At 43.8% G+C, this 25,004-nt stretch overlaps 1 protein-coding gene and 1 pseudogene across 4 annotated transcripts in view; one reads left to right on the forward strand and one right to left on the reverse strand.

The window, feature by feature from the left end:
* Positions 1-25,004, reverse strand: part of NFX1 (nuclear transcription factor, X-box binding 1) — an 83,809-nt gene that overhangs the window by 46,111 nt on the left and 12,694 nt on the right. For all 3 annotated transcript variants that reach the window (XM_025360361.1, XM_025360360.1, XM_025360362.1), the window contains exons 4-9: positions 24,821-24,898; positions 20,124-20,229; positions 17,892-17,963; positions 14,950-15,089; positions 9,095-9,194; positions 8,797-9,014 (exon numbers count right to left, since the gene is read on the reverse strand). In XM_025360361.1, coding sequence (XP_025216146.1) covers positions 8,797-9,014; positions 9,095-9,194; positions 14,950-15,089; positions 17,892-17,963; positions 20,124-20,229; positions 24,821-24,898 — 714 coding nt within the window. The remainder of the gene's footprint in view (positions 1-8,796; positions 9,015-9,094; positions 9,195-14,949; positions 15,090-17,891; positions 17,964-20,123; positions 20,230-24,820; positions 24,899-25,004) is intronic.
* On the forward strand, positions 11,407-12,093 carry LOC112608520 (annotated as a pseudogene). The gene has a single exon (XR_003116004.1). The product of XR_003116004.1 is annotated as a transcription initiation factor TFIID subunit 10 pseudogene (transcript).

Genomic DNA, 25,004 nt, shown 5'->3' on the forward strand with positions numbered 1-25,004 from the left:
GGCTCACGCCTGTAATCCCAGCACTTTGGGAGGTCAAGGCGGGCAGATCACAAGGTCAGGAGTTTGAGACCAGCCTGACCAACATGGTGAAACCCTGTCTCTACTAAAAATACAAAAAAATTAGCCAGGCGTGGTGGCGCCTGCCTGTAATCCCAGCGACTCAGGAGGCTGAGGCAGGAGAATCACTTGAACCTGGGAGGTGGAGGTTGCAGTGAGTCAAGCTCACGCCACTGCACTCCAGCCTGGGCAAGAGAGCAAGACTCTAGACAGCATACAGTTGGATCTTGTTTTTTAAATCCAGTCTAAAAATTTTCTGCTTTTGGCTGGGTGCAGTGGCTCATGCCTGTAATCCTAGCACTTTGAGAGGCCAAGGTGGGAGGACTGCTTGAGCCCAGGAGTTTGAGATCAGCCTGGGAAATAGAGTGAGATTCCATCTCTATAAAAAATAGATAAATCAAAACTCAAAAATCTCTGCTTTTGCTTAATTCATTCACATTTAATGTTACTCTTATAGCTGGACTTATGTCTGCGATTTTTAGTTTTCTATAAGTCTCATGTCTTTTTTGTTATTCTAATACTCCTTTCCTATTTTCTTTTGCATTTTGTCAATATTTTCTATAGTGTAATTCCTTTAATTATATTTTTCACTACATCTTTTGAGTTATTTTCTTAATGGTCCCCCTGGGGCTTGCCATATACATCTCATCAGAACTACTTCAGATTGATACTAACTCCCGTAAGATATATACAGTTTACCCTTACCCAGCTCTATCCTTCTCCCCTTTTGTGCAATTATTGTTATATGTATCACATCTATATGCTATAAACCCAATACTGCTTTGTCATAACTTTATATAATGTTCTATCTATTAAAGAAGCTGAGAAAGAGAACAAATAGACATATTTACAGCTTTATTTATTTATTTTTGGAGACAGGGTCTCACTCTTGTCACTCAGGCTGGAAGGCAGTGGCATGATCATAGCTGACTGCAGTCTTGGCCTCAAGTGATCCTCCCGCTTTAGCCTCTCGAGTAGGTAGGACTACAGGCACATACCATCATGTCTGAGTAATTTAAAAAAATTCTTTTAGGGATTGAATCTCACTATGTCGCCCAGGCTGGTCTTGAACTCCTAGCCTCAAGTGATCCTCCCACCTCAGCTTCCTGAGTAGCTGGGATTACAGGTGAGAGCTACTGTGCCCAGCCTTTTTTTTTTTTTTTTTTTTAAAAGACAGAGGCTTGCTCTGTTGCCTGGGCTAGAGTGCAGTGGCACAATCTTGGCTCACTGCAGTCTCTGCCTCCTGAATTCAAACGATTTTTGTGCCTCAGCCTCCCGAGTAGCTGGGATCACAGGCATGTGCCACCACACCAGGCTAATTTTTGTATTTTTAGTAGAAACGGAGTTTCACCATGTTGGTCAGGCTGGTCTCGAACTCCTGACATCAAGTGATCTGCCCACCTTGGCCTCCCAGTGGGATTACAGGTGTGAGTCACTGTGCCTAGCCCTCCTCTTTAAAAAAATTTACCACTTACGGCTTTCCTCATTTGTTCCTGTAGGTTTGAGTTGTGATCTGGTATCATTTTCTTATTCTAACACAACTTTGATCTCATCTATCTCCTTTATGCTATAATTATCAAATATACTTCTACAGGTTATAGGCCTAAAAATATAATTATATACATATTATTTTACACAGTTGTTTTTTAAATCAGTTGAGAAGAAGAAATACACATTTATACTGCCTTTTATAACTACATAATCATCTTTACTAGTGCTCTTTGTTTTTTCATGTGGATTTGAAATTCTATTCGGGTTTACTTGCTTTTAGCCTGAAGAATTTCTTTTAGTACTTATTGTAAGGCAAGTCTGCCTGTTAGCAATAACTTTTGTTTTTATCTTTATTTTCTAAAGTTAGTTACATGAGATGTAAGATTCCTGGTTGCCAGTTTTCTTTTTCTTTTTTTGAGACGGAGTCGCTCTCTCTGTTGCCCAGGCTGTAGTTCGGTGGTGTGATCTCAGCTCACTGCAAGCTATGCCTCCCGGGATCACACCATTCTCCTGCCTCAGCCTCCCAAGTAGCTGGGACTACAGGCGCCCGCCACCATGCCCAGCTAATTTTTTGTATTTTTTAGTACAGATGGGGTTTCACTGTGTTAGCCACAATGGTCTCGATATCCTGACCTCGTGATCTGCCCGCCTTGGACTCCCAAAGTGCTGGGATTACAGGTGTGAGCCACCGCGCCCGGCCAGTTGCCAGTTTTCTTTCAGCACTTTGAGTATGTCATCCTACTGCCTTCTGGTTGTTACATGTTCTCCATTGTTTCTGACGAGAAGTCCACTGTAAGCTTACAGAGGTTCCCTTGTATGTGATAAGTCATTTTTCTCTTGTTGCTTTCAAGACTGTCTCCTTATGATTAACTTTTAGCATTTTTATTATGTGTCTAGGTGTGGATCTCTTTCCTACCTGGAGTTTACTGAGTTTCTTGGATGTGTAATGTTTTTCAATAAATTTGAAAGTTTTTATTAATAAATTTGAAAGTTTTTATCTATTGTTTCATCAAATATTTTTCTGCTTCTACTCTACTCCTCAGATTCCCATTAAATGTACACTGATACAGTTAAACACGTCCCACATTTCTGAAGCTCTGTTCATTTCTCTTTATTATATTTTCTCTCTGTCCCTTGGGTTATATAATCTCTTTCTTTTTTTTTTTTTTTTTTTTTTTCTGAGATGGAGTCTCACTCTGTCACTCAGGCTGGAGTGCAGTGGCGCAATCTCAGCTCACTGCAAGCTCCGCCTCCCGGGTTCACGCCATTCTTCTGCTTCAGCCTCCCGAGTAGCTGGGACTACAGGCGCCCACCACCAGGCCTGACTAATTTTTTTTTGTACACTTAGTAGAGATGGGGTTTCACCATGTTAGCCAGGATGGTCTCAATCTCCTGACCTCGTGATCCGCCTGTCTTGGCCTCCCAAAGTGCTGGGATTACAGCTGCAAGCCACCGCACCCGGCCGAATCTCTTACAATCTATTTTCATGTTGACTAATCGTTTCTTCTGCCAGCTCAAATCTACTATTGAGCCCCTTTAATGAAGTTTTCTTCTTCCTTTGAGAAAGGGTCTTACTTTGTCGCCCAGGCTGGAGAGCAGTGGCATGATCACAGCTTGCTGCAACCTCGACCTCTTGGGCTCAAGCAATCCTCCCACCTCAGCCTCCTGAGCAGCTAGGATCACAGGCGTGTGCCACCATGCCCACCTAAATTTAATTTTTTTTTTTTTTTGAGATGGAGTCTTACTCTCTCGTCCATGCTGGAGTGCAGTGGTGTGATCTCAGTTCACTGCAACTTCCGCCTACTGGGTTCAAGCAACTCTCCTGCCTCAGCCCTTCAAATAGTTGGGATTACAGGCCTGTGCCACCATGCCCAGCTAATTTTTGTATTTTTAGTAGAGACGAGATTTCACCATGTTGGCCAGGCTGATCTCGAACTCCTGATCTCAAGTGATCTGCCTGCTTCAGCCTCCCAAAGTGCTGAGATTACAGGCATGAGCCACTGTGCCTGGCCTAAGTTTTTAAAATTTTTTGTAGAGATAGGGTCTCACTATGTGCTCAGGCTGGTCTTGAACTCCTGGGCTTAAGCAATTCTCCTGCCTCCACCTCTCAAAGCACTGGGATTCAGGCATGAGCCACTGTACCTAGCCTAATGAATTTTTCATTTCAGTTATCCTACTTTTAAACTTCAGAATTTCCATTTGGCTCTTTTTAAAAATTAGTTTCTGCCTTTTTATCAATATTCTCTATTTGATGAGACATCATCTTCACACTTTTCTTTACCTCTTTAAGCATGGCTTCCCTTCAGTTCTTTGAAGGTATTTATTTATTTGGTTTTTTTTGAGACAAAGTCTTGCTCTGTTGCACAGGCACAATCTCGGCTCACTGCAACCTCTGCCTCCTGGGTTCAAGCAATTCTCCTGCCTCAGCCGCCCGAGCAGCTGGGACCACAGGCGCATACCAACACGCCCAGCTAATTTTTGTATTTTTAGTAGAGACGGGGTTTCACCATGTTGGCCAGGCTGGTTTTGAACTCCCGATCTCGTGATCCGCCTGCCTCGGCCTCCCAAAGTGCTGGGATTACAGGTGTGGGCCACCATGCCCGACCCAGTTCTTGGAACATATTTATTATGATTATCCTAAAGTCTTTGTTAAATCTGACATCTGGTCACTCTCACAGGCAGTTTCTGTTGCCTGTTTTTTCCCTGTTTCTTTGCATATTTCATAGTTTTTCTTGGAAACTAGACATCTTAGCTAAGACAGCAACTCTGGATACTGCTTCCCCTCTCCACAGCTTATTTTTGTTGTGGTTGCTTATTTATTTGCTTTGTGATTTGGCTAGACTATTTCAGTGAAGTCTATTTTCCCTACAGCATGAAGCCATTTGGATGGCACAGCCTTAGGGGTACAAACTGACCCTGGAATGACAGTGGTTTCAAGCAGGGCTCTCTTTGTCTAGATCCCCGATCTCTCTGTTAAACTGTGTGCCTTATTTGGATTACGCTCAGCCTCGATGACCCATTAATTGCAGTTCTATTGTTTTTGACAATGTTCCAGGGCATCAATTGCTCAGCAGTCTGATCCAATTAAATTTGGGCAGGAATAGTCTTTGGTGTAAGTCTTCTGAGATTTGTTCTGACCTGAGGAGGGCTCCTCTTAGCTACCTTTCCCTGATTCTCTCTGATGAACTAGACGGCCTACAGTTTAGTTACTGTTCTTTACTAAGGTATGCTATCATTTTCTAAAGTGTCCTTAGGCCTGTACTTCCCCACACTGTTTCAAATAAAGTCAGTTCCTTGGGAGAGTACTTCGGAGCTCTCTTTTGTTATGAACTGTCTCTCCCCCTGGGAAAGGTCTCTGAGGCACTACTCTGGGTGTTGGGTGGGATAGTAGCCTCCTGACTTCTTGGCTTGCTTCTCTCAGTGGAACCTCCGCCCTACGAATGAGCTGAGGTGAGGACGATTAGGGCTCCAGTTCTGCTGCAAATGGGATGGAGCCTCCATTCTGTAAGCTTCGTGGAGAAAGGGAGACCTAACCTCTCAGCTGCACTCACTAGAATTTCAGCCTCTTCAACTTGGAGTTGGAGGGGAAGAGAAATGTTGACAATGTGGCCTTCCCAGTGAGATATAGTAAACCTGACTGGGAGCTGAGGGGAGAAGAAGCCCCATCTTCTTGTCCACACTTATCCTGAGTGGAGATTTGTCAAGCTGAGCTGAGGGGAGGAGGAAGGAACTGGCTAGGGCTCAATGCCACAGACTCTTGCTGTTGTTTACCAGAGTTTTAGTAGATTTTGTTGAAAAAATATGTCTTCATTTGATGTATGCTCTTAGAGCAATTCCTAGAGACTTTCTTTTTTTTTTTTTTTTTGAGATGGAGTCTTGCTCTGTCACCCAGGCTGAAGTGCAGTGGTGCGATCTCAGTTCACTGCAACTGCTGCCCCCAGCCCGGGTTCAAGTGATTCCCCTTCCTCAGCCTCCTGAGTAGCTGGGATTATAGGCATGTGCCACCACACCTGGCTAATTTTTGTATTTTTAGTAGAGATGGGGTTTCATCATGTTGGCCAGGCTAGTGCTGAACTCCTGACTTCAAGTCATCTGCCCACCTCAGACTCCCAAAGTGTTGGGGATTTCAGGTGTGAGCCACTGTACCCAGCCTCCAGAAACTTTAAATGGTTGATTTTTTTTCTTTTTTGAGACAGGGTCTCGCTCTGTTATAGTCAGGCTGGAGTGCAATGCCGCACTCATGGCTCACTGCAGCCTCAACATTCCAGGGTCAAGTGATTCTTTTGCCTCAGCCTCCCAGGTAGCTAGGACCACAGGCACGTGCCACCATACCCAGGTGAATAAAAAATGTTTTTGGTACATACAGGGTCTCGCCATGTTGCCCAGGCTGGTCTCAAAGTCCTGGACTCCCACCTCGGCCTCTCAAAGTGCTGAGATTATAGGTATGAGTCACCATGCCTGGCCTCGATGGTTGCTTTTTCATAGTTCTCCCCAGCTTTGTTTGTTTTACTGGGAAGCAGATATATGGGAGCTCCTCATGCTACCATCCTTAAAGTAGAACTCTACCCAGTCTCTTGTACTGAAGCTGTGCCTCTGGGATGGAAATTTCCTACTGAGTGGGATACCAAAAGACCTAAGCGAGCTTTCTATAGATAAGCTAGGTTTGAACAAACCCGACAGTCATTGTTATCACTAGCCATAGGCTTGCCTCTGAGCTTCTCAGTCAACTCAGCCTATTTCCTTAAAGGTTTTCCATGATATCCGCTGAGGTATAGCAGGTACCCTTTTATCCCTTAACCTGGTCTTGCCCCATCCCAAGGTCTGTTGCTGCCAGCTACTACCCTTCTCTTGCTCAAGTCCTTTTGCATTGCCCATTTCACATTTCCTTCTTCTCTCGTCACCAACAGGATATGTGAGTGCCAGGGTAGGATTTCTGATCATTATATGTGAAATTCTTATAAAACTGACTCATGCCGGGCGCGGTGGCTCAAGCCTGTAATCCCAGCACTTTGGGAGGCCGAGGCGGGCGGATCACGAGGTCAGGAGATCGAGACCATCCTGGCTGACATGGTGAAACCCCGTCTCTACTAAAAATATAAAAAATTAGCCGGGCGAGGTGGCGGGCGCCTGTAGTCCCAGCTACTCGGGAGGCTGAGGCAGGAGAATGGTGTGAACCCGGGAGGCGGAGCTTGCAGTGAGCTGAGATCCGGCCACTGCACTCCAGCCTGGGCGACAGAGCGAGACTCCGTCTCAAAAAAAAAAAAAAAAAAAAAAAAAAAAAAAAAAAAAAAAAAAAAAAACTGACTCATGTGCTTCCCGAAAGGGGATTTGATTTAGAAGTCATTTGATCTCCACATCACAGACACATTTCATGGCAAGCAGAGAGCCAACAGATGATTGGCTTTCCTAATGCAGATGGAACGTGTATTAAAATATAAGAAGAGAGCACTTCTCCTCTATACACAACTTTAAGGTCAGATTGAGAAAAAGGATTAAGCAGGGTGTTCCCACTGATTCATGCTGGCACTTGAAAGAAACGTGAACTCTCTCTTTTTGATGAAATGGAAGACAAACCTAAAGATTCTAGCTTTACCTCAGAAGATACATGGTTAGTTTTAGAAATAACTTTCCTATTCAATCTCAGTTGCCTACTTACCATTTTTTCTAAATGCATGGTCTTTCAACACCCACTCAGCAGAGAAGTTGCCAAGTCATTGCAAAACTGCAGACATATACTCCTCAAAGACTGAGTCAGATAGGCTCAGTAGAGTATTACTTTGTATCTAATTCCAATGAGCTTTTTCTGGTTTCTATATCCAAGTAATCAGAAGCCAAAAATCAGAAAGGGGGAATCACTAAAAGCAGACAGGCAAACATACTAAAAGCACTGACAAGAATATAAACAACAAAAAGCTTCAACGAGCAGATACAACAATTCGAACTGCTCAGTGGTATGGGGCATTAGTCTGAGCAACCTCAGCAGGCCCAGGGCATCACTGTATTCAGTGTAATAAAGGAACTGGAGTTCATAAAAATGATGGCTCTGGGTCAGTAAGAGAGAAATCACAACACCTTCAGTAACCTCTGTTTAAACATGAAATGTAAATTTTAGAAAAATATTCATCCGGCTGGGCATGGTGGCTCACATCTATAATCCCAGCACTTTAGCACACCAAGGCAGGCAGATCACCCGAGGTCAGGAGTTCAAGACCAGCTTGGCCAACATGGTGAAACCCTGTCTCTACAAAAATACAAAAAAAATTTAACTGGGCGTGATGGCAGTTGCCTGTAATTCCAGCTACTCAGGAGGCTGAGGCAGGAGAATCGCTTGAACCCAGGAGGTGGAGGTTGCAGTGAGTCAAGATCGTGCCACTGCACTGCAGCCTGGGCAACAGAGCGAGACTCTGTCTCAAAAAAAAAAAAACAAAAAACCTCCGAAAAAGAAAAAAAGAAAAATATTCATTCAAAATGATGTTGAATAGGTGCTATCCTCAGCTACATGGGAAACTTAGCTACACAGACTGACATTCCTTGAATGATCTAAATGGCTGAGGTTTTACTGTACTTAAAAATTTTAGTTTTTTGGCCAGGTACGGCAGCTTACACCTGTAATCCCAGCACTTTGGGAACCCAAAGCGGGCGGATCACTTGATGCCAGGAGTTCAAGACCAGCCTGGTCAACAGGGCGAAACCCCGTCTCTATTAAAAATACAAAAATTAGCTGGGCGTGGTGGTGTGCGCCTGTAGTCCCAGCTACTTGGGAGCCTGAGACATAAGAATCATTTGAGCCCAGGAGTTGGAGGCTGCAGTGAGCCAAGATTGTACCACTGCACTTGAGCTAGGGCGACAGAGCGAGACTTTGTCTCACCCACAATTAGTTTAGCATGTTCCTATTATGTGAAAATGCTTTTCAACACTTGCTGAACCCTGGATTGGTATAAATACATATGGCGTTCATAATAGCACAGGCTCCTAAGAGAGATCATAACCCCTATGGAACCGTAACTTACCACAGTTGTCCAGAGTTAACAATAAAATACCTAAATCAGAGAGATCACTTGGGCAAATGTATGGGTTTTCGCAAGCATATTTTGAGAAGGAAAGAAAAAGTACCTACATAAATTTGATCATAATATTTAGAAACCCCTGATATTGTAACTGGCACTTACTTCCACGTTGCTTAAGCACTCACTGCTGCCAAACATTTACAATAATATTTTTAAAGCTTACTTTACGCTTACTAGTTACCTAAGGAGCCACAAGGCAGGGGCTTGCCGCACACTTTTCCACATGAAGGCACAGGGTCCATGCACGTTTTCCGACCACTACTTCCAAGTTCTAGCAATTGGCTGAGAGGAGTTTGGCCACAGGGGCAACAGCGCACCAGTGCGGGGAGCCGTGGGCATGGCTGGCAGGGCTGAGGGTGGCATACTTGTGAACATGTATGGTTACCGCATTTCAAGTCCCTGTTAAGAAGAACACACTATTATATAATTGTTGCATAAAGTGCAGCTTTAGTTCAACTGAGGAAAATGTAAAACCTTACTTGCCACATATCTTTAAACAGCTGAAATCCCCAAATCCATCAGACTTTCCTACATCGGTTCCACATAACACATCTCGGGAGGTGCTGCCGCAATAGCATACTTGAAGAGAAAATTTCAAAAACAAAAAATTAGTAACATGTATGGGTTCTTAAAATATCCCAAATAATCTGTAAGAAAATACAAAATGCGGGCCCAGCACAGTGGCTCATGCCTGTAATCCCAGCACTCTGGGAGGCCAATAGAGTACTGATCAGACCTTATGCAGAAATAAGTATAGTCTATACAGCAGCTCTAAGACCCACCTAAGAGCTTTACCATAGGAAGAAATAAAAAAGGCCTTGTCAAACTATTAATATCTCATAGCGCCTCTGCAGCACATTCCAAGAACAGCATCAGAGTGAAGCAACCTTTTAATTAAGAGAACACTATCTGGTCCATAAGGCCATGGTTGAACACCATTCACTGTGAGGCTCCTGGGGGTCCTCTGGTGATGTTACAGGGGATGGACAAGCTAAGCTGGCAATAGTGGTGGAGGAGCTCTCATCTGGATCTCCCATCCTCACTTCAACCCAAGAAGCACAGGTTTCATACTTTATGTCAGGGTTTACATAAAACGCTTGTAAAAAGGTCCCCATTGCTAAAAAGCAATTTAAAAATTGGCATGAGAGTATAAGCTCTAATGATCAGAATAAACACAGTATTATAAAAACATACCAAATTTTAAAAATCATGTATATAATAAAAATAAAATAGAAACCTAATAAGGCATTAAAAATAATAGTCATAAAATAAAATCGTACATTAAACAGAACCAAAAAGTTTCACTGAAACATGGGAAAAGGAAAGCCTCAAATCATTGAAGATATAATTAAGACTTTTTGTTTTTCAGACGGAGTCTCACTCTGTCACCCAGGCTGGAGTGCAGTGGCATGATCTTGGCTCACTGCAATCTCCGCCTCCCCAGTTCACACAATTCTCCTGCCTCAGCCTCCCAAGTAGCTGGGATTATAGGGGTCCGACACCACGCCCAGCTAATTTCTGTATTTTTAGTAGAGATGGGGTTTCACCATGTTGGCTAGGCTGGTCTCGAACTCCTGAGCTCAGGCGATCCACCTACCCCAGCCTCCCAAAGGGCTGGGATTACAGGCGTGAGCCACCACGTCTGGCAATAATCAAGATTCTCGATTTTTTTTTTTTTTTTTTTTTAAAGACAGGGTCTCACTTTGTTGCCCAGCTGGAGTACAGTGTATGAACACAGCTTACTGCAGCCTCGACCTCCCAAAGTGCTGGGATTACAGTGAGCCTCGACCTCCCAAAGTGCTGGGATTACAGTGAGCCACTGTGCCTGCCTTGACTTTTTTTTTTTTAATTAGCTGAATTTAAGATTCAAGGATTCTTTATTTTTAAAATACACATTCCATCTTCCAGTAAGTACATGCGCAATTTCTTTTCTTTTTTTTTTTTTTGAGACAGGGCCTCACTTTGTCACCCAGGCTGGAGTGCAGTCATGTGAACACAGCTCACTGCAGCCTCAAACTCCCAGGCTCAAGTGATCCTCCCACTTCAGCCCCTCAAGCAGCTGGGAGTACAGGTGCATGCCACCACACCTGGATAGCTTTTGTATTTTTTGTAGAGATGGGGTTTTGCCATGTTGCCCAAACTGGTCTCAAACTCCTGGGCTCAAGGGATCAGCCCATCCCGGCCTCCCAAAGTGCTGGGATTACAGGTGTGAGCCACTTCACCTGGCCTATATGCAATTTCATCCCCCATTCTAAAACTCACTTGTTCATTTAATAAAAACTGATTTGATAAATTAATAAAGATTCAGAAAATACACTAAATATTTGTAGAATCAATGAACTGGTAAAGAAACCCTGGCAACTGGGAGCTTTTGCTAGTAGGCTTTTCTTTGATAAGTTTCTGCTCAAACAGAACAAAGGCTTTTTACAGAGGTAATGAATAGAAAGCTGTGAACAAAAGAATCAAGGGTCAGAACGGGTAACAATAAAAAGAAAATTGAGTTCCTGATGAAAAAATCTGAGTAAATACTAAAAAGCTCTCCTAGGCACAAGAAACAGAAAAATGAGCAGGTGACAGAAGAATTAGGTAGAGTCACAGCTGGTTAAATAGTATTAAGGAACCAAAGGACCCTGTTGCCAGCCTTAAACCATTTAGTATTTTATCAACGTATGAATAAAGACCCAAAAAGAATGCTTATTAATCTCTAGATAAGGTTGAAAGGGATCCTAGGTTCGCCGCCTTAGATAAGGATGAAAGGGATCCTAGGTTCGCCGCCTCTCCCACCTGCCCGATGAGCTGCAGAGGCTCCGGCGCGGACCCCGAGGCGCCCCCGGTCTCGGCTCCCGCCGCGCTGCCCGCCAGCACCGCTGCGGAGAACAAGGCCAGCCCTGCGGGGACAGCAGGGGGGCCTGGGGCTGGAGCAGCTGCTGGGGACATGGGACCCTTGGCGGCGCGGGCCGGGGAGCCAGCTGAGCGGCGTGGGTGTCGGCGGGTGGCGCGGCGCCCCCAGAGGGGGCCATGTCTAAGGGTGTTTACGTACTGCCCAGCGCGGCCAACGGAGACGTGAAGCCGGTGGTGTCCAGCACGCCTTTGGTGGACTTCTTGATGCAGCTGGAGGATTACACGCCTACGACGCCAGATGCAGTGACTGGTTACTACCTGAACCGTGCTGGCTTTGAGGCCTCAGACCCACGCATAATTCGGCTCATCTCCCTAGCTGCCCAGAAATTCATCTCAGATATTGCCAATGATGCCCTACAGCACTGCAAAATGAAGGGCACAGCCTCCGGCAGCTCCCGGAGCAAGAGCAAGGACCGCAAGTATACTTTAGCCATGGAGGACTTGACCCCTGCCCTCAGCGAGTATGGCATCAACGTGAAGAAGCCGCACTACTTCACCTGAGCCACCCAACCTAAATGTACTTGTCTGTCCCCATGTCCCCACACCAGCCTGTTTTCACAATAAACTTTATCGTGACCAAAAAAAAAAAAAAAAAAAAAAGGGAGCCTAGAACTATAATTCAAGAAGATAAACTATTTACATAGCCAAAATATTCTGCTAGATAACTAATGTGGAAAAACAAAAAATCTTCAAAACTGGGTTTGAAAAATCAACTAAACAGAAACAAGGAGGAAGAGACTGGGATCAATACAGTTTTGTACAAAAAAGACTTGGGTGATTTAGCTGAGTAAAAGCCCAATATGAATCAAGAGCTAAAAACAGCAGAAGCCAGGCATGATGGTGTGCATCTGTAGTCCCAGCTACTTGGGAAGCTGAGGCAGGAGAATCTGCACTCCGGTCTGTATGACAGAACAAGATCCAAAAAAAAAAAAAAGGTTCAGTAAGTACCAGGATAGAGAGCTTTTCTACACTTCCTGCTAATTACAGATCCATATGACATAACAGATAATCAAACTGGGCACAGGCAACTCTTCATTCTCTTTGAAGAGACTTAAAAACAGGGGCTGGAACATATTATCCCATTTTCAGCCTGGGATAAAGCTTGAGGAAGCACCCACAGGCAGGGGTCAGGATTCACAACAGGCTTCAAGGCTTCCATAGAAGCCTTGAAGTTCTATTCCACAGAGAACAGACTACAGAAATTTTAGTCTGGAAAATAATCAGGACACATTTAATCAGTCATCCGTCTCAGTGAAAAATCTCAAGAATGTACTCAAAAAACACCGAGTTTTGAGCAATACTGGTTTTGGTGGATCCCACAAGAAGACTGGCATTGCTGTGAACAATCTGGCTGCTTTTTTTCTGAGACAGAGTCGGGTTCTGTCACCCAGGCTGGAGTGCGGTAGCGTGATCTCAGCTCACTGTAACCTCCGCCTCCTGGGCTCAAGTCATCCTTCCACCTCAGCCTCCCAAGTAGCTGGGACTACAGGTGATTGCCACCATGTCTGGCTAATTTTTTCTTTTTTCTTTTTGGTTAGAGATGTGTTTTTGCCATGTTGCCCAGGCGGGTCTCAAACTCCTAGGCTCAAGTGATGCACCCGCCCTGGCCTCCTAAAGTGCATAAGCTACCGTGCCCAGCCCAATCTAGCCACTTTTAAGAGGATGTGTGGTCTGTGAGCACATTTCACAGGGAAGAAATGAAGCAATCACAGCTGTTAGGCCTGAAAGGAAACACTGGGAAAATATATGACAGCTGATTTTGAACAACCCAGGAGGAACATGAAATGTAGAGAAAGGCAGACCAAGCAGAGAGTATATTTCAGGGAAGCAGATTTTGGCTCAATAAAAGAAAAAACTGGGACAATTAGAGTTGCATCATGACCAAACAGCCTACCTAAAAATACAGTGAGCTTTCAGGCTGTTTAATCAGCGACTGAGTAACTGACAACATTCACTTTGGAGAGCAAAGGGGGGATAACTGCACTAAGAGAAAATAAAATTAGATTCCTTTTTTTCTGAGACAGTTTCGCTCTTGTTGCCCAGGCTGGAGTGCAATGGCACAATCTTAGCTCACTGCAACCTCTGCTTCCCGGATTCAAGTGATTCTCCTGCCTCAGCCTCCAGGTACCTGGGATTATAGGTGCCCACCACCACGCCCCAGCTATAAATTTAGATTCTCCTCTCCCATTTCTAGATTGCAATAATGGAGAGGAAGAGAAAAACTGAAAACATCACAAACACAAACTTATATTCACAATTTAAAAAAGTTTTTCTATTCATGTAGATACTTTTCTCCCATTGATGTACAGCTAGGACACAATAAACACAAATATTTTACATATTCAGTTTTGATTGGTTTCTGATATCTTTTGGTAATTGTATACATCTGTGTAACTAACACCCAAAACAAGGTATCAAACATTTCCATTAACCCAGAAACTGTGTGTCCCTTCCCCTAATTTCCACCACTAGGCAACCACTTTCTAATTTTTATTATGAAAAATTAGTTTTATATGTTCTTAGATTTCACATATGTTCATTTTATTATTATTATTATTATTATTTTTTAGACTGAGTCTCATTCTGTTATCCAGGCTAGAGTGTAGTGGTGCGATCTCAGCTCACTGCAACCTCTACCTCCCGGGTTCAAGTGATTCTCTTGCTTCAGTCTCTTGAGTATCTGGGATTTACAGGCGCCCACCACCACGACCAGGTAATTTTTATATTTTTAGTAGAGACAGTGTTTCACCATGCTGGCCAGGCTGGTCTCGATCTCCTGACCTCAAGTGATCCACCCACCTCAGCCTCTCAAACTGCTGGGATTACAGGCGTAAGCCACTGTGCCCGGCCAGTTCATTTTTAAAAAGATTATTTTGGTCTTTCTAGGTCCATAATAATCTGGTCCTTTCAAGCAGTTACTTTTAAACAGCATTTTAAAATCTATTTAAATTAGATAGGCCAGGCACGGTGGCTCATGCCTGTAATCCCAGCACTTTGGGAGGCCCAGGCAGGCGTTATCACTTAAGGTCAGGAGTTCGAGACCAGCCTGGCCAACACTGTGAAACCCCATCTCTACTAAAAACACAAAAATTAGCAAGGCGTGATAGCGGGCACCTGTAATTCCTGCTACTTGGGAGGCTGAGGCAGGAGAATTGCTTGAACTCAGGAGGTGGAGGTTGCAGAGAACTAGGATTATGCCAACGCACTCCAGCCTGGGCGACAGAGTGAGACTCATCTCAAAAAGTAAAAAAAAATTATACAGGACAATGACCTATACCGGTATGCAGGTAAAATAAAAAAACTATCTAAGCATTGTATCTCCCAAGGTCTTTGTGACTATAAGCCTGACACCAATCAAAGTTTATCAAGACAATCATTAACAAGGTTCCAGAAAAGAACACAACCATTGCTAGCTGGTGTGCCCACCACTTACCCTGGTTCAAAATGATCTGGCAAGGCTGGCATTGACCCCCATGGCACAGCTCAGCACATTGGTGCTGACCACAGTTCAAAATATTCTCACATGGGTTGGAACAGTGGACTGAGACAGCCTGACCACAGCGAACTGTGTGCCTGCAAAGACAATAAATGTAAAGAGAGCATCAGTCTAAAAGTTCCTGTTGGACAACTAAATTAACAACGCGGCCCTAACTCTTCCCCTCAAAACCTACTCAGCCTTTCTCTAACTTCTTTTCCCTTACTTTTTCCAGTAAGTCTCCCTCCTCCAATCCTTATTTCCTCAATTACTCTCCCCTTCTCCACTCTTTTTCTTCTTCTTTTTTTTTTTTTTTAAAATAGAGACAGGGTCTCACTATGTTGCCCAGACTAATCTCAAACTCCGAGGCTTAAGCAATCCTCCTGCCTCAAGCTCCCAAAGGGCTGGGATTACAGGCTTGAGCCACCACGCCTGGCCCACTCTTCTTTTTCTTCCTTTGTTCTTTTTATTTTCCATCCTGTCTTTCTCTCCTATTTTCTGAGTGGTGAGGAACTGAAGGCTATTCCTGAGTATTTGCTTTATGTGATTTCATCTGAGTTCCATGAAGCGGCATGCATAAGGAGAAAGAACGCTGGGGTGAGGAGTTAGAATATCTGGGTTCTAGTCCTAGCTCTGCCTGGAGCTTCCACAGTACTTCACAGACAGGGGAGAAGGATAGCTATCATGTACCCAGATCTGACACACTCAGATTAACAGCACAATGGCATTATTCTGAGACCCAGCACTTAGAACATACTATATGTGACTTTGCTTCCGGGTAGGGAAATAAGCTAATTCTAGTTTTGTTCCAATAAACATCCTGATTTTGCTGAGAGAAGGATATAAGAAAGTCCTTTTTTTGTTTGTTTATGTCATGTTATGACAGAGTCTTACTTGTTGCCCAGGCTGGAGTGCAGTGGCGCCATCTTGGCTCGCTGCAACCTCCGCCTTCTGGTTTCAAGTGATTCTCCTGCCTCAACCTCCCCAGTAGCTGGGGCTACGGGCACGTGTCACCACGTCAGCTAATTTTTGTACTTTTAGTAGAGGCAGGGTTTCACCATGTTGGCCCAGTTGGTCTCGAACTCTTAACCTCAAGTGATCCGCCCACCTCGGCCTCCCAAAGTGCTGGGATTACAGGCGTGAGCCACTGCGCCAAGCCAGATAAAGTACTTTTAGACAATTGTCTTCAGGTCTCTTCCTAGGGTAATGGTTAAGCACTTGCAGTCTACTCTCCTGTAAGAAGAGTTTTATCTGATCCCCAACTCTCAACTCCATATTTTGTTCTTAAAAGTCACTGTTATATACATAAATGATCAGCTTGCAGTACTTGACCTAATGACTAACACTGGCCTATTATGCTACCATTCTGCCTAGCACCATGGCTAACATTAACCCCTTGAAGTAGACACTATTATTTCTACTTTATGATAAGAAAAATGAGGTCCAATGAGACCAAGCAACTTGCCCAGAATCAACAACCAGTAAGTGACAGAACCAGGATCTGACCTTTCTGAGTCAAAACACTTACATGTAATCTCAGGCCACATGGCTATCCTCATAAGTTCAGTAAAGGCTAAACAAATGCACCTCACTAGATGGGTTTTGGCCGGGCGCGGTGGCTCAAGCCTGTAATCCCAGCACTTTGGGAGGCCGAGGCGGGTGGATCACGAGGTCAGGAGATCGAGACCATCCTGGCTAACATGGTGAAACCCCGTCTCTACTAAAAAAATACAAAAAACTAGCCGGGCGTGGTGGCGGGCGCCTGTAGTCCCAGCTACTCGGAGGCTGAGGCAGGAGAATGGCGTGAACCTGAGAGGCGGAGCTTGCAGTGAGCCGAGATCGCACCACTGCACTCCAGCCTGGGTGACACAGCGCGAGACTCTGTCTCAAAAAAAAAAAAAAAAAAAAAAAAAAAACAAATGCACCTCACTGAAAATCTGCATGATTCATCTCATCTTGTGGTTCAGAAATCATTTTAAGATCTTACTGGGCCTCGGAGACACTCCACAGCTATCAGTGATCCTTGTACTAACCATGTAGGAGACTTTGTATTATAATAGAACAAGAGTGGGCTCTGGAGTCACCTATTCTTTCATTCAACAATATTCATTAAAAGATTCCTAGATGCAAGATACTGTGCTAGGCACAGGAAACTGGTCCCAGCCTCCTTGACCTTAACAGGCCTGGGTTCAACTCCTGGTTCTGTCACCCACTAGAGAGGTTAAAAAAAAATCATTGTCGACTGAACACGGTGGCTCACGCTTGTAATTCCAGAACTTTGGGAGGCCGAGGCAGGTGGATCACGAGGTCAATAGTTCAAGACCAGCCTGGCTAAGATGGTGAAACCCCATCTCTACTAAAAATACAAAAATTAGCCGGGTGCGGTAGCAGGTGCCTGTAATCCCAGCTACTTGGCAGGCTGAGGCAGAATTGCTTGAACCCGAGTGGCAGAGGTTGCAGTGAGCCGAGATCGCGCCACTGCACTCCAGCCTGGGGGACAGACCGAGACTCTGTCTCAAAAAAAAAAAAAAAAGTCCTTGTCACCTGGTATTTTACCTGAAATAATGGGTAGTCTCACAATCTCACTGTGTGTATAATTTCTTAATCACTTATAAGATTACAAAATAGGGTCATGGGCAGCACAGGGAACTACTATAGAAAAGTACTATCCGTAGTGCATTTGGTCTCTCAAGTTGCCCACTTGGCTCTCTTCCAAGTTGTACTTTCCTTCTGTCCTCTCCTTCCTGTTCTAAAGCTTAAAAAAAAAAAAAAAAAAAAAAAGTACTATTCATGCCTACCATTTATTTGTATCTAGCTACTATTCTTTTATTTTAGAAATTCACAAGTCAATCATGCATGTGAAAACTGAGATCTTCTTTAGAGTGCAATTTTAACTTTACCTGGTTCGTCCACATTCACATGTTTTTGTCATAAAGGCAGGGCAGGGTGGGCAGGGTCCTGGATGGCAGAGACTGAAAGAGAAAGGTTTCACTGAATAAACCACAGCCATGTATCCAAATGCGAACAAAGCTGTCCTAGCTGGGTCTTATTGTGAATATGGCAACAAATAAATCTACTCTGACATGTCTTTGTATTTGTTTAAAGTTGATTAAACTATTTGAACAAAGATATCAACTGTACTTTTATGTGCAAAAAACTGACATCATTATCACCATAGACTATTTAACCAGAGAAGTAAATCCCAAGTCAAAATACTGGTTATATTTGGGTCTGAGAGTCAAAGATGACATTTTAAAATACGGTCGTGGTCCACTTACAGCAGTGTGTGGGGATAAAAAGTTTGCTACTCAGGTAAAAGGCAGAATGGCTAATAGGGTCCTGTAGAAGATCAGAGTCTAAGCAAGGTAATAGAACTCAAATCTACTGGGTTTGTAAGAAGTACAGACATACTCTTCATCAGCTATTGAAGTAATAATCAGCCACTGGGCTAACAATGGAACAGTGAAAAGAAGGCTGACATGAGGGGAGGCATGCTGGTGAGTAACATGGAGAAGGAGGTATCTGACTGCCCAGCAGATCACAGGCCATGCTGTCTAGCCCAGTCTAAAACAGTTCTACTCCCACTGATATTTCCCCAGCACCACCACCATGCCTTGATCTCAAGGCCCCTGGTCTAATACTATCCCTGCTCCAAGCAGTAGAAACACCAAGATAACACTCTGATGCCTCCTTTACTCTTAGACTTGGGTAGTAAAAGTAAGAATCGTCATTTTTTGATCACTTGCCAGAGTCTGTACCCAGCCACATAGGTATAGTAATTCATTTAATTTTCCTAGAACTCTGTATTATTATTACTATCATCATTATTTTACAGATGCAGGCTTAGATAAGTTAAGTAACTTGCCCAAGGTCACATAACTGTTTAAGTAACTTGAACCTAAGATTTAAACCTTTGTCTGAGGTCAAGGCCTGTAGAAATTTACTTGTAACTGATCAACTGTTTTTCTATTACTGTGCATTTTTTGGTATTTAGAAGCTGACTGCACACAGTCTACTTATTTATTTATTATTTTTAGAGACAGGGTCTTGCTTTGTTGCCCAGGCTGGAGTGCAATGGTGCAACTACAGCTCATTGTAGCCTTGAGCTCCTCCTCGCTCAGCCTCCCAAGTAGCGGGGACTATAGGTGTGCGCCACCACACCCGGCTAATTTTAAATTTTTTTGTAGAGATGGGGCCTCACTTTGTTGCCTAGTCTGATCTAGAACTCCTGCCCTCAAGCAATCCTCCTGCCTTGGCTTCCCAATGTGTTGGGATTATAGGCATGAGCCACTGTGTCTGGCTTATGGATATAGTCTAAAGCCGGCTGTTTATTGTACAGAAAAGACTGACATCCTACGGCTGGGTGTGATGGCTCACACCAGGAATCCTGGCATGTTGGGAGGCTGAGAAGAGCGGACTGCTTGAGGCCAGGAGTTCAAGACCAACCTGGGCAACATGGCAAAACCCCATTTCTATCAAAAAATACAAAAATTAGCCAGGCGTGGTGGCACATGCCTGTAGTCCCAGCTACTCATGAGGATGAGGTGGGAGGATGGCTTGAGCACAGGAGGCGGCGGTTGCAGTGAGCTGTGATCACGCCACCATACTCCAGCCTGGGTGACAAAGCAAGACCCTGTCTCAAAAAAAAAAAAAAAAAAGATCGACATCTTAGAAATACTGTCTGACCAGGACCCTACACAATTGTCTTTCCCCAGACAGAAGGTTCTCCTATACATTCTCTTGGACCTGGATATCCTGGATATCAATGGGGGATAAAACATATGAGTCACATTTCTTCTTAGAAGCAAGCAGTGTAATGTAATGGAAGGAGTACTGGCTTTGGAAACCCTAGCTCCACCATGACCACTGTGACACTGGGCAAGAGGCTTGGCCTTTCTGAGCCTCATCTGTAAAGTGGAGATGATAAATATCTATCTATTACTAGGCAGTGGTAAGGATTCAACAAGTTAACTGACGTAGAGTGCCTGGCACAGGGTGATTTGGGACCATTTACTGAGGTCCCATATCACCCTTCATTCCAAACTGTCACATGCTAACCAGATATGTTTACTTAGAGCCACCAGCAAAGCATGTCCACCCAGAACCCCAACGGAACTGGCATTCCAACTTACAGGTTACAGGAATGTGGGCAGTCCTGGCCAGGCTGTTTCTTTCTACAAACCTCACCACAGCTATGTGGAATTTCATTTCTGCTCCACTCAGGATTCTTTACCTTGCCTGGAACACATCAGATCAGAGAGTCAATGGTACAAACTTCAACCACATCCTCAACTTTAATGAAACAGTGAAGTATAGCTAGACAGCATGCAACTTTAGTGTGGTTTTTATTATTTCAACAAATGTATTATCTCATATCCTAAAATGAAAAGATAAATATAATGCTATTCATAAAAAGTTTCACTGAGTATGATAAATCTTAAATCTTAGATTACCTGGTAAAGATAAATAAAACGTCACTTTTACTTATGAAAATACTACCTTGACTAACGAAAACATTTAATTTAAGATAAATACCTATATGACAAGCCGTCTATAAATGGGCTTCTGGACTGATATGCAAATTGCTGCTGCAAGGATCAGAGAGAGGGAATAAGAGAAGAGCGCCATGGGGAAAGGGGGGAGGCAGTAAGAGATGGAAAGGACATAAATCCCCTGTGTAGCAGGAACTCACCTATTCCAAAACTATAAAGTAGGCATAAAAAAGCTTATAATTTTATAATCAACATCACTGCAAATCTTCGTGGCACATCTTCCATGGACTCAGCAGAGACAGGGAAGAGTAAAACGAAGGCACAGGATTCCTCCTTGCCCTTGAGGAATTCATCCTGACTTTGGCAATTTGCACACTAAATTGCAGCCATCCCCAGTCCATGGCCTCTGCTTTTCTCTCTATACTATCTCTTTCAGAAATTTTATTCATGTTGAGAGGTGCAATCCACCTAAAGGCCAATGATCCCCAAATCCACATTTCCTCTCTTGCCCTGAATCTTCAGTTGCAGACCCACATGTCCAAATGTCTGCAGAACATCCTTGCTTGGGGTTTCATGGTCACCTCAAACTGGCTTCATCTACAGCCAAAGTTCACATCCCTCTACAACTCCTCCCTGCTCAGGGCTTCCTATTTCTGTCAGTGACCCCAACTCTGTTAGAGTCACACATGCTCAAAAACTACAGTCATCACTCATACCTCTTTTTACTTAATCACCAAGTTGTGTCAATTTTTCCTACACAGTGGCTCTCACCTCATCTCCTCTCCTACTCCTGCCTCTCTACTGGCCAAAACCTCATCTCCAGACTCTTACAAAAGCTTCCCTGCCTCTGTGCTTTTTTGCTCCAATACAGTGCCCTGGTTTTTCCCTAACATCTCTCAAGAGTTCTACCTCTTGTCCCTGACTCCAGATGATGTTTTGGGGTTTTTTGCTTTTCTTTCCTCTGCAAGTGTTCTACATTACACCCTCTTCTCACTCTGTACCCTTTCATCCGCTAGGGTCTTAACTACTCCTCTTAGCTGTGATTCTCATCCTTAAGTCTCGGTCTTTCCTCAAATATTGCTTCCTGCCTACTGGACACATCTCACTGTATGTTCTGCTCACTCCTCCAGCTCAACATTTCTAAACTGCAGTCACTGTCCCCACCAGACCTTGTTCTTTTGACCTGCCCTTTTCCTTGGTATCACCATTTCTAAAAGCATGAAACTTGGGAGTCACATTTGGGTTCCTCCCATTCCTACTACTGTTAGGAATCAACCTGACACCATATTTTTCTCTCTATTACACTCATTAGAGGCTTGAACTGTTCTTCATCTGGATTATTGTAAGTCCCAAATTGTTTAGTCTCCAAAATACTCTACTCACTGCTACCAAACCCATCTCCATAAAGAACAACGTTGATGCCCTCAGTGGCTTCCCACAGCCTTCCAAATGAAGTCCCAACATCTGACACTGGTATCAAAGGGTCAGCCCTTCCTTTCCAGTCACCTCCCACTTCTCTACTATCATAGACCTTGGGCTCCATAAGTGGATGAATCACTCTTCTCCCAACAGATCCTAAATCCTGTTGATTTTGAACTGCCTATGCTATTCCCTTCAACATATCTTTCTGCCTACCAAGGTTTTACCTAGTTTACAATGTCAGTTCAATTCTACGTCCTTCAAGAAGGCTTCTCTTAAACATCCAGCTGCAAGTCGTAACTCACCCCAAAGATCTCCTATAGTACTTTGTACTTCTAGCAGAGTATCGGTCTAATTGTGTCTTAACTCTTAGACTGTAAGCTCTGTTAAGTTAACCTGTTTTATTCGCCTCTTTCTTCACAGTGCCTCGAACATTGATAAGTTCTCAATAAAAACGTGTTAAACTAATGGTCCCCTGGAAGAACAGTGTGAGGCAAAGTCGTCGGCAAATAAGGCCTTTATGTACATTCTCACATCATTTTACCACTTTCAGATCATCTTGACCTTCACTCCACATTATTATACCGCCTTAGAGTCTCTCATCTAATTTGCCAGTAAAGGCTTTAACAAGATTTTTAATTCCATTGTGGTACTTTATGTTTAAAAATCCTTCAAAATAAGGTATTAAGTATTGGCATTGTCCTATTTGCCCAAATTTCCATTGATCTCTTACTTCTAGTTTCATGTTGCCTTTCTGGTAGTAGTATATTCAAGATATTTATTCCCTCACCTAATACCAATTTAGTATCTATTAAGGCTCAGATTCTGTCAATAAAACATGTAAGACCAGAAAATTCCAAATAATATAAAACAGTAACCAAAGTGAGAGAGAGAATAACAAAGGAAAGCTTCCTTTGTAAGAGGGCTTTTGGGGTCAGATTTTAAATGCTACTGTCGTTAAGAATTGAAAGAAGACCGGGCGCGGTGGCTCAAGCCTGTAATCCCAGCACTTTGGGAGGCTGAGACGGGCGGATCATGAGGTCAGGAGATCGAGACCATCTTGGCTAACACAGTGAAACCCCGTCTCTACTAAAAAATACAAAAAACTAGCCGGGTGAGGTGGCGGGCGCCTGTAGTCCCAGCTACTCAGGAGGCTGAGGCAGGAGAATGGCGCAAACCCGGGAGGCGGAGCTTAAGTGAGCTGAGATCTGGCCACTGCACTCCTGCCCGGGCGACAGTGCGAGACTCCGTCTCAAAAAAAAAAAAAAAAAAAAAAAAAAAGAATTGAAAGAAAAGAAGGGAAGTCAAGGAGTTCACCAAGGTATTGTGTCTAGAAGATACAGAGTTGATGGTAAATGACTGACTCTTTGTGAAAGCTGCTAAGTAATGGGAAAGGAGAAATATGAGCAAACCGGTTAGAAAAATAAGGAGAGCATGCAGAAAGAAACAGGAAGAGTTGCCGGGCGCAGTGGCTCAAGCCTGTAATCCCAGCACTTTGGGAGGCCGAGGCGGGTGGATCACGAAGTCAGGAGATCGAGACCATCCTGGTTAACATGGTGAAACCCCATCTCTACTAAAAATACAAAAAACTAGCCGGACGTGGTGGCGGGCGCCTGTAGTCCCAGCTACTCCGAGGCTGAGGCAGGAGAATGGCGTGAACCCGGGAGGCGGAGCTTGCAGTGAGCCGAGATCACACCATTGCACTCCAGCCTGGGTGACACAGCGAGACTCTGTCTCAAAAAAACAAAAAAAAAAAAACAAAAAGAAACAGGAAGAGTTACTTATTTCAAGAAGGGAATGGTCAAAGGTGTCAAGGGCTATCACTCTGCCAAAAAGATTATGAGCTTATAAACCAGCCTTAGATATGGTTGGAAAGGAGTCATTGGTGATTTGTTTTTATTTTATTTACTTTTTTTTTTGAGATGGAGTCTCACTCTGTCACCCAGGCTGCAGTGCAATGGCATGATCTTGGATCACTGCAACCTCTGCCTCCCAGGTTCAAGCGATTCTCCTGCCTCAGCCTCCCAAGTATCTGAGATTACAGATATGCGACACCATGCCCAGCTAATTTATTTTAGTAGAGAAGGGGTTTCGCCATGTTGGCCAGGCTGGTCTCGAACGCCTGATCTCAGGTGATCCACCTACCTTGGCCTCCCAAAGTTTGTGCTGGGATTACAGGCATGAGCCACTAAGCCCGGCCCATTGGTAATTTCTGAATACAGTTTCAGTGAGGCAACAAGACAGAAGCAAAAATGCAATGCTTCAGGGAGGAAGACAGACAGTAAAGAAACAAAATCTGAAAAATCAACAACTAGAGGGAGGTTAGTCATTAAAAGGTAGGAAAGGGAAAAAAACCATGCAGAAATGGGCTAGCAGCAAGAATGAGCATCTGGGTTACAGGAAGTTTTCCCCTAATACTTAGGGGAACTGAGATATTAAAAAACAAAGAAGTATTCCATAAAGAGGGAAGATGCCAGGATAGAGTTTATAATGCTGGTTTGTAAAAAAACTGCTTCTTATAAATACCAATCACTTATTTCTAGGATTAAAATAAACACTGTTATTTACTCATACTGCTCAAATCTGGAATATCAAAGCTGTAACTGCTGGGGGTGAGATGAAGCCCACGTCCACAGCTACATCTGCTACCTGGTCAGGCCTGGTCTCAAGACCAAGGAGACCAGCACTACAGCCCAGAAGCAGCATGAGCCTGGTTGGTCATCTCCAAAACAGCCTGTCAGGAGCACAAAGGCCGTGGCTCTAGCTGTGTGATGGACGACATAAATATAGTCTTATAGACTCTTATAGCTTTGAAGTCTCCTTAGTAACTTCTAAAACATGCCCCGCAGATCACCTTTCCTGAACTGAGGTACAATGTATATAGTAAAAGAGACTCCAGTGTATATAAACAAACTTACCACAGAAACAAGTGTAGGTATTAGGAACATGTGCAGAAACATTCTGACAGGCAGGGCACCTCCAACCACTCTGGCCATCTGTCAGGAAAAATGGGAGTAGGCCAAATAAATTTTCTTCCAAAAGCCACATGTAATTAAAAAAATTTAAATCTATAGGAAGCCACAATATTGTAGTGGTAATAAT

The sequence above is a fragment of the Theropithecus gelada genome, chromosome 15 (genome assembly GCF_003255815.1).
Source record: "Theropithecus gelada isolate Dixy chromosome 15, Tgel_1.0, whole genome shotgun sequence".
Lineage (NCBI taxonomy): Eukaryota > Metazoa > Chordata > Mammalia > Primates > Cercopithecidae > Theropithecus > Theropithecus gelada.